General features: G+C 41.5%; 2 protein-coding genes across 5 annotated transcripts; one reads left to right on the top strand and one right to left on the bottom strand.

Moving 5' to 3' along the window:
- Positions 1-3: 3 nt before the first annotated feature.
- LOC117467719 (serine protease HTRA2, mitochondrial-like) lies at positions 4-3,612 on the bottom strand. The gene is made up of 8 exons (XM_034111550.2): positions 2,943-3,612; positions 2,401-2,605; positions 1,682-1,876; positions 1,462-1,494; positions 1,039-1,147; positions 869-938; positions 683-778; positions 4-428 (listed from the first exon to the last, which is right to left on the bottom strand). The coding sequence occupies exons 1-8, from the start codon at positions 3,389-3,391 to the stop codon at positions 266-268; spliced, it is 1,320 nt and encodes a 439-aa protein (XP_033967441.1). The 5' UTR covers positions 3,392-3,612; the 3' UTR covers positions 4-265.
- A 467-nt stretch (positions 3,613-4,079) lies between these two features.
- mis18bp1 (MIS18 binding protein 1) lies at positions 4,080-9,940 on the top strand. 4 transcript variants are annotated; one of them, XM_034112206.1, is made up of 16 exons: positions 4,080-5,024; positions 5,118-5,255; positions 5,377-5,594; positions 5,819-5,892; positions 6,049-6,170; positions 6,279-6,369; positions 6,826-6,944; positions 7,227-7,381; positions 7,490-7,544; positions 7,623-8,166; positions 8,259-8,452; positions 8,557-8,696; positions 8,798-8,937; positions 9,014-9,074; positions 9,203-9,257; positions 9,497-9,940. In XM_034112206.1, exons 1-16 carry the CDS (start codon positions 4,205-4,207, stop codon positions 9,595-9,597), a joined length of 3,027 nt encoding a protein of 1,008 aa, XP_033968097.1. In that variant the 5' UTR covers positions 4,080-4,204; the 3' UTR covers positions 9,598-9,940. The 4 variants fall into 4 exon arrangements, with proteins under 4 accessions (XP_033968097.1, XP_033968098.1, XP_033968096.1 ...); XM_034112207.1 differs by having other exon boundaries at positions 4,081-4,916; positions 9,014-9,101; XM_034112205.2 differs by having other exon boundaries at positions 4,081-5,024; positions 8,563-8,696; positions 9,014-9,101.

Raw genomic sequence — 9,940 nt, 5'->3', positions numbered from 1 at the left:
AGCAGTAGAAAACATATTTATTGTACTCTGCGAAACCGGTGAATAAATACTAGACCGGCCATTAAAGTCTTTAGGTGCTGGCAGGTTACGACGATTCAAACTGTTTGATTCTAGAAATGACATCAAATCATTATTTAGTAAACAGCCTTGTAGAGAAAGACCGTTTCAGGCAATACATACTTTCATTTGAGGTATCAACAAAAGTCCTCAAATACTAGAGCTCAAATATTACAACATGTATTAATCATGTGACCCTCTGAAAGCATCACTCTGTGAACTCTGGACTAATTTGCAGTCGAAGCAACTTCTGTCCTCTCTGCACCACCATGGTGATTTCGTCGCTGCGGACAGCCTTGTAGATCTCCTCTGAGGTGTTCACCTTCACTCCATTAATCTCCAACACCACGTCTCCTGGTAGCATGCCAGCTCTGAAACAAGGGCCACAGTATTATGGGTTGGCAGCAACATATACATGCTAAATTCATTGCCTACTATAGAAAACATGGCAAAGCTCCACCTCCAGCCAGGGGTAACCAGCATATGTATACATCAAAATTCGATTTCTTCTCGGAAACGTTCAAGGTTTTTTATAATTCCATGACTTTTTCAGGTGTGGAATATACTTTTCCACACTCACGCTAGAGCAAGAATGGTACGTCATCTACATCCACAGTCTGCTTACCTGTCGGACGGGGAGCCCATGATTACTCTGTGAATCAAGATGCCGTGTGTCACGTCAGGGAAGGATGGGTCTCTCAACTTCAACTCTGCGATGATGCTGGAACAAATGGAAAAATAGAAACCAGCTCTGCTGTTACTCCTCTCTACTAGTTTTCTCTGCAGCCCGTCCTGCTTGTTAAGCATTTACCTCGGCCTCAGGGTCAGCATCATCACACCAATGTACCGCCGCTTCGTCTCTGACTCGCCAGACCAAGTATCTGTAAGAGGATGCACAAAAACCTTGTTTTGCTTTCTCAAGAGGAAACAGTTGAATGCTCCAGAGAACACTTTGGACAGTTTTGAGATTCTGATTCTTACTCTTCTTTTTTGATGCTTGATCCAGAAAGAGTTGCAGGCGATCAGATGGAATAGCAAAGGAGATTCCGGCTGTGACCTTCATCGTGTTTATACCAATGACTTCACCATCCTAATTACAGCAGAGATAACATTCAGATTGCATGTTATGGCTATCAAAGTCCAGTTAGGTTAAGAAACGTGTGCAGTGTCATTGAAAGGGATGTTTTTTCAAGTTGGTAGGAAGCAACTTGTATTAATTCAAACTATTTAAAGGTTATACTAATTACACATCATCCCCACACTCAGTTAACATATCCTGTAACAATAAAAAGGTACCCTAATGCAACGGGAAGGGAAACAAAGAGGGTTCTTTCATGGAGCATTAACAACTGTCACAATCACTAAAAGTCCAATCTAATGTGATGAACTGAATCTGTGACTCACCAAGTTAATCAGAGGACCTCCAGAATTTCCAAACTGCAGAACAGAACATCAAAGCATGACGTTAATATGAGAAATGTTGGACTCACAGAACTTCCTCTTAACGAGCATGACCCCATTGTTCATAACATTAAGTGTCAGCGTAATATACAGTCAAAGCAATGTGTTTTTGTGTACAAACTACATTTATATCCTTTTAGTATAATGACAGCAGGAAACTCACATCAATAGCTGCATCAGTCTGGATGTAGTCCATGTTGGAGTTGGACAGACCCAGCTCCTTGCTGCCTCTCTGCACTGAGCTGACGATGCCTGACGTGATTGTATTCCTTAAAGCAAACGGGCTCCCCATGGCAACCACAAACTCTCCTTGTCGAATGTCGGATGAGCGACCGAGGCTGAGCGTTGGTAAAGGATTCTGCATGTAGGGTAGGCGGAGAGATAGCGATTAATAAACACATCCACACTGCTTGTATGTCAGTCGTACGTCAAGGGGATAAAGCTTACCGTTTCTTATTAAAAAGCTCCTATCATGCAAGTGTCCTGCCTTATTATAAATATACCAGTAATGCTTTTGAAAGGGTCAAAACATAGTATTGCTATAGTGGTTTTTAAGTAGAGCTTGTAATTCTCAGGCAAAGATGCAGTCTCTCTTCAGAGTTGGTACACCATTGAGACTATTTAACTGAAGACAAAGAAAAAGCAATGATCTGACGTATCTTATGATCTTGACCATTAGACAGGCTGAAAGTGTGTCACAAATATGATCAAAATCATGTTAATACCAAGTGCAATTGCTGGATTGTTGTTGTCGTTTTCTTGTGTTCTTTCTCTTAACAGTTATTACTTCTAAATGATCTGATCCCGTGTGTTACAGTGATGTAAGCACTTCCAGCGAGGTAAACAAATAAACAACACACAGTTCTTTGAGCAGTTGTTTACCCTTGCAGTGATTTTAATGGTGGCAATATCTGCTGCTTGATCAACATCTTGCACAGTGGCATTGTACGTGTCCCCGTTGGTGAGCTTCACACGGACGCCTCTCTTGTTGGCCACAACATGAGCATTGGTGACGATGAGACCGTCACTGCTGATGATGAAACCAGAGCCATTTGACACAGGGACTTCTCTTCCTGAAAATGGGTGTCTGTAAAACAGTAACAGTAGTTTATGTATTCAGCCTGGAAAGGAAATGCATTAATAAGTTAATCTGCACAGAGAGAGGAATACAAAACATTATTTTAGCAATTATGAAACATGCAGCTTCTTCAAGATGTTGGTAAACGGGACCTACCTTAAGGTATTTATCAAGTCCTTTGATAGTGAGCTAACATATTCTAAAAGTACGTTATTGTTTAATAATTCTCATCAATACCCATGTTGTTTTTCCTTCCATTATTGTATTGTTGCAGCTTATTATCATTGTGGTTTTTTTTAAAACATGGTTGAACAACATGCATCACTGCATCTTTAACTCAACTCACCTGCCCACGATTTCAATGTACACTACAGCTGGATTAGACTTTTCCACCACATCTGCAATAAAGTTGTATTTATACCGGGGGGTGTCGGGTTTAAAGGGAGAGGCACAGTGAGCTGATGGCAGGATGAGTCCAAGAAACCGCCCGGATAAAGACACTCTTCCGTCCACTACTTGTTCATCTGTTCGACTGTCCAGAAGAGCCACAGCGCAGAGTCCCAGCCCCACAGAGAGTGACTGCAGCAGGGGAGAGCTGCTGCTGTCCTGACCGCTTCTCCTGTCCCGCTCCACACCGGGTCTCCTGTCAAGGTCCCCCTCTCTGCGGTTACATGTCATCACAGAGGACACCCGGCACACTGTCCTCTCGGCCAAAGAGTTTAATCCCCGGCTTTGACACCGAGTGTGTCTCCTTAGTGCGGAGAAGAGACACATACTGAGAGGAATTGCTGCCATGTTGCATCACTTGAGTCACACCGGCTCAGGAGTTTTCAAACAGCGAAACAACACTGTATATCCAAATATATTAAAAGTAATAACAGTCCGCTTTGTTTAAATTGTTAAAGTTGCACTGCTTGTATAAATTAAAACAATACAGGACATATTCTTCCTGTGAAGTCCACTGTTCTACTGGCGAGCCAACTGACTGACAACCAGCAGTGACAGCTGAAAAATAAACAAGCTCACCCGGAAGTGTGACTTGACCCGGAAATTGAAAAGTAAAAAAATAAAATGTTAATGAACAACAATCAATCTTAAACATAAAAAAGGGTAACATTGCATAATTAGTTACATTGATCAATGGAGAAGATAGATACATTGAACCAAGTCATATACAATAAAATAACACCAATGACTTTTCTCATATTTTTCGACCTACTATTACATTTTTCATTTTTGTTGACGTTGTAAGCTATGACTTTTTTTTCAACATACTTACTAAGACTTTGTTTTCAAATATTATGACTAATTTTCGAATGTCATGAAATAGTATGCTATTACTTTTGTAATATATTTTTCCACATATTAGACATTAGAATATCACATTTTTTTCAGCTGAGACGGTACAGCATCTTTGGTTTGGGAAGGTACATTAAAAATATCTCTTATTGTGAAAGGGTGGTCATGTGCGGAGGTGACGTCTTGTTTTGGCAGTACGTCACAGGTTCTAACCAACCGCGGCGGTGATGAGATATTTGAAATTTGCGACGAGCAAGCTAGCTGCTAGCATACGACTTGGATGATTGTTTTTTTTTCCTTCACCAAACCATGGCGTCGTATGAGCAAATATCAAAACACACAAATCCGAAGTTTGAATCCCCTGCCAGGGTGTTTGCTAAGCTAAAGTCTAAAGTGAGAGAAGAGAATCGGTCCGAGAATCAGTGGAATTTTCCAGGCAAGGAGCCGCTGTTTGGCATACGGGAGAAACACGGGGGAGTTTTTAAGTCGCCCAGGAAGAGATCAGAGAGCACTTGGATGACCGACCAATTTAAAGAGAATAAGAGGTCTAGTTCTTATCGTGATGAAGCGCAGGCATTAACTCTCTCTCCCATATCGAGTCCTCAGAAAGGTTTCGATTGCTGGTTTTCGGACATCAACCGCGAGCGTGTAGAGGAAGTGCCTCTTGGAGGACATGGGTGCACACCGAGAAAGAGAGCTTTCCTGGAGTCAACAGCTCTGTCGATCAGACCACCGATCCACACTGAACCAGCTCAGATCAGAGACTCGGCTGGTTTCCATGGGTTCAGTAGGACTTCAGTAAAAAGACAACCATTGGAACATGACTTTGTAAACAGTGTGTTTGGTGAGGGCCATCCTCCTGTTGACAAACGGATGCCTCCACCCGTTATGTTGTCACCCAGGAGAAATAGATTGAGGAAGAGAACATGGGAGCCGCAGGAGTTTGACAAAGTCAGTAGCTGTAGAAAGGTCAGCAATGAAGGCCATCCACAACCAGAAAGGAAAACTTCCAGTGCTTTGAGTGAGTATGTTGGTAATGTTAGAGGATTCTCTGCTGACCAATCAGAGATGGACCAATTCACTCATGAACCTGAGGTATCCAACCCACAAAGTGTAATAGCAATGAAACGTGAGACATACTTGTTTTGTTTTGTTCCAAGTCCAACTTCCCTACTAATCAAGGGAAAGGAGTGTAATGGTGTCTCTTTGTTGCTTGGAACAGAGTGCTTTGTTGCTGTGAAAAGATGTCCTCCAATGTCTCCAGCCAAGATGTTCGCTACCATGAAGAAGAGGGAATCTAAAATAGAGCAGCAGGAAGTTAATAAAGTCAGCAATTGCACCAGGGATCTCTTTTCTCAGGGTGTGTGATATTAATACTTAAATCCTACAATGCATAATGTTTTAGCCATCATGTATAGACATAGTTGATTTTTAAATTTGTTCGGTGTCTTGTTTTGACTAGTTTTCTTCTCCATTTAAAGCTCACAACATGGGTGAGATGGAGGACAATGTTCTCAGAGATTTTCCTGACAGCCAATCAGAAACCGATCCCTCCGAGAACGTCGCCAACCCTGTTCTGTCGCCACAACCTTTTCTGCATGAAGACCCCCTTGTGCTCAATTCACCACGGGTCTCAATACCGAAGAAAGAAGCCGTGTTCAAGCGAAATAATTGGAGGCAGCGTACACAATTCCCACGTGTAAGTAGAAGTATTTAAAATTAATATACAGTAAATTGTAATATATATATATATAATGTGATGAAAGGGGTGACATTTGTGAAAATAAAAGAATCTTCTGGCAAACTTCATAAACCAAGGTTAAAATGTGCAACCACATTTTAAGACAAATTCAATTAATTTAAAGTTTATTTCTTCTTTAGTTTTTTAATTTCTAATAAAGCTTGTGTTTTCTTCTTTGGCAGGAGAGTGTGATTCATCTTAAAAAGTGGTTCCTGAATAGAGATCGCAACGGTCTGTTTCTTGGTGGAACCCACAGGTAAATGTTGTTTAGTTTTTAATTGGAACACATTTTGTATAATTCTTACTAGCTACTGTACTTTGAGACAGCTATGTTCATGCTTTATATTTTGAATACATTTTTTGTGGTTTAATATAAACACTAGATTTGTTTTTACTTATGTTTTCCACCCAGGGACGCCAACGTGCTCTGGAACAGTAGCATCCTTGTGGAGCGGGTTTCTAACACGGCGGTGAAGTCGGCCTCCGGCAGCGTTTACATCCTGATCGGCAAAATGTACATGCACGCTGACACTGGTAAGACAGATTCTGTTCAGGTAGATCTTTTTTTAATAATATGCACATAACCATGTAACCATAACCGAACACAGTGTGGTATGATGCTATTTTTGTATGTATCTGCAGAGTTTCCCAAGTGGTTTTTGAAGAAGTTCGCTACGGGGTTTCCTCCAAACTGGGAGGCACTTTATGAGAAGCTACTATCAGAGTCAAGAGAGTAAGAATATGCACTTCTGTTTTGTTCATGCTATCACAGAAAATAGATGTTATTGTGATGTTGAATCCCTTAAAGGTGGGGTAGGTAAGTTTGAGAAACCGGCTCGAGATACACTTTTTGTTATATTCCATGGAATGCTCTTAACATCCTGAGAGCAATAAATATCTGAAGTGCTTTGACAAAAAATAATCTGTGGATTAGCCGGCCCGTCTAAAATAACTGGATGGCCTGTCAGCCTTCCATCTGTGCACAAACTCATCTCGTGCCCTCATTGCTCATGCGCGCGTTCGTGTGTTGGAGGAGGGGCTCTGTAAGGAAGTGGCAGATTTTTTCCGGCTGTGTATTTTCAAATTCTAGCGCACTCGAGCTGGTTTCTCCAAAATCACCTACCCCACCTTTAAGCATGCAGAATTAAACTGAAAATACTTCTTGTAACTCAGTTTTGTTTTGTTGCAGTGACCCCAGCCGTGGCACCGACAGGAACCGTGAGAGGAGAAGCGTCTTATCGAAGACTAATCCTGATGCATCGACTATCCGTTCTGTGAAGCGGCAAAAGCAAAAGTTCGTAAAGACACGTAAGTAGAAGATACATTCTTTGTTTAACATCATGGCAAATAAATGCAGATTTTTAGTCCCCAAAGTTTAGAAATCCTGAGCCATCGGTTGCGATAAATAAAATGGTCGTTGAACCTGCCTACAGATAAACATTGCCTTCTCTAGAGGCACTAGCATGGCAAATAAATGTTATCGTAGATTTGTATGTGTGGAAGTGCATTTTTATGCATGTGTCTGAATACTATAGACATTGTTCTTAAATACTTAAAAAAAACGTTGTATATGTTTCTCCTTTTCTCCAGCGGATTCCAGTCCTGCCCCCTTGACACAAGCTAAGGTGTCCCGAAGTGGCCGTGTGCTCAAAGCGCCTCTTGAGTATTGGAAAGGAGGGAGAGTTTTTATGGATGCACACATGAATGTTACCATCCATGCATGTTATGAAACCAGCATCTGCATGGTAAGCACCACAAATTGAACTCAAAGGTTACATAACAAGCCAGAATATTTGTACAAATAACTAATATTTCGGAATAATGTGACCATGTTTCATTTCTATATCTGACAGAATGATACAACAACAGTTTCTACGAAGACGTCACAGAAACCTGCCCGCAGTGAAGGTAAAGATGACTTGGAGTTTTAGTCTACTGAGATTATTTCTGAGTAGCTTGCTGACAATCTGACTTCCATGCTTCCAGGCAGAAAACAACGTGAACCAGTCAACAACAAAGAGGCATCAGTCCCACTGAGGAGGGTCAAAGCTCCTCCCCGCAGACACACCCGAGCCAAGGTTAAGCCTGATGAGAATCTCTCTGATTCCCTTGAACACCTGCGGACGCCTGACCCCACAAGCCCTTTACAGAAAGTCAGGGGATGCAAACGGATTGCCCCTAAATCCCTAAAATCATCAGCTTCAGCATCTTCACAGGATGAGGTCAATGGGAGAAAGAAGATGGGGACGGTGCAAAGGAAGAGCAGCAGGGGGGTTCCTAAAAAGTTACATACAAGCGATACAAGGAATTCATCCACGTCTTCTGAGGAGGATCTTGTGAGGAGAACCAGAGGAACACGTAAAAAACAGAAGCAGAGCACATGCACCAAGTCCCCATCACCTCCAAAGCCTTCGCCTAAATTGACAAAATCCCTCAAGAAAAAGCCCAAAGCAAAAGACGGCAAAGCGCCACATCTACCAGAGCAAGACGAAGACGAGTGGACAGAGGCCGAGCTTATGAAACTTCAAAAGTAAGTGTTGTAGTCCTACTGAAATGAGAAAGTCACATACTTCTGTGTCCTGATTTCACGCTCACTGGTGTGTGCTTTGTTGCATTTTCCAGGGCTGTGTCCTACTTTCCTAAGGACATGTCAGGGTACTGGGAAAAGGTGGCGAGAATGGTTGGGACACGTTCTGCAGAAGAGTGCTACTGCCAGCACACATGGCAGGGAACCTCCCAGACTCCTGAGAAGACAGCCAGGAAAAAGACGGAAGGAAAGAAGGAGAAGGCGAAAGTGAAAGCAACAGAAGATCCAGGTAGAGAACGTTCTAATGTTTGAATGGCAGCTTATCTTGCATCTTATTTCTTTTTGAAGAAGAGTTGGCATGCGGAAATGTGACAAACTATAATCTATGCCTAGTTACAGATCCTCCTTTGATATCTGCCGGATTGGGAACCTTTAAAAGGAAGCAGCAAGTGCGTGAGTTCCTGGAGGCCATGCCCAGAGAAGATGTTGAGGACGCCTTCAGCTCCGAGTACATGCAGAGGAAACGTTTTGAGGTTAGTTCCCCTTTGTTTTTGGTATTTTGCAAAATAATAGCATCACGATACAATACAGAATGAGTGATAACTGTTCCCCTCGTGACTATCTTGATCCGTAGGTTCCCTCCATGTGTCAGAGTGAAGAAGACTTCAATCTGTCAGAGATGGAGCCACTGAGCCCCACCTCCACAGTTTTCCCAGAAGTAAAGACTCCTCAAGGTCTGCATATCACTCCTGGCATGATAGGCTCTCTAAACAGGTGAGTGACGTTGAATTCTTCCTCAGAATTGAGGTGTGATTGAAGTGTCTAACCTGCCTTTTTCTTCATTTTTAAGGACCAATAACGAAAAGTACATCCATAAACTCCAGAAGAAGATGAAGATGAATCAGTTTCAGGTCTGTAAACAGGCTCCTTCCTCAAAGGTACTGCTTTCTTGTAGTTCATTTATGACGTTGTTAATATCTTTTAGCGCATGGATTTTAATATTTTATTACAAAAACATTTTCAATCTTTTTTCTTTCAGACCTTCACACCGACACCATCAGTTAAACAAGCAATGAGAAGATGTGCTAACACAGGTAGGACTCGTGAGACATGTGTAGGGTATAATCAAATGGCCCTTTAGCTAATTTGAAGTTTATAGTGCTGGTATTTAATAAATACAGGGAGAGCTGTTTAACTTGATGTTCATTATGACAGCTGTGAGACTTGTAAAAGTTAAGTAAACATATTTCCAAAGCTGTAAAACAATGTTGATGGTAGTTATTTTGACACATGTACACTTGTAACACACACTTGTTCTCTCTTTTTTCACTAGAAAATGACAGCTTTGTGGTTTGGGAGATGTTTCCTGAAAAAGATGCCGTGCTGTCTGAAAGCGGAGAGGAAGAGGATTTTTACTTCTCAGACAATGCCTGATTGCAACTGAAACTGCGCAAATCTGATCTAGTTTCTAGTACTTAAAATCAATCTAGTACATTGTCCCGTCTTACACATGTAAGAGTTGAATCATTATTGTTTTGTATTTAATTTAACCTTGAGATTTGGTGTTTAATGTGGAATAAACAACATGGGCAGTGTAACATATGTTTGTGTTGAGACAATTTGGCCATTTCTAAAGCTAAAAATGATACGGTTTTAATTTGCAACATCCTGTCAAAACCAGACTTGTGCTGCTGTACAGTATGTACCTGTACATATATGGTTTCTCCTAGCCTCCAGAATCAGATTTATTCTGCTAATAAACATTGATAAATTCTTA

Source organism: Pseudochaenichthys georgianus, chromosome 22 (genome assembly GCF_902827115.2).
Source record: "Pseudochaenichthys georgianus chromosome 22, fPseGeo1.2, whole genome shotgun sequence".
Lineage (NCBI taxonomy): Eukaryota > Metazoa > Chordata > Actinopteri > Perciformes > Channichthyidae > Pseudochaenichthys > Pseudochaenichthys georgianus.
This window is presented reverse-complemented; position numbering and strand designations above follow the sequence as displayed.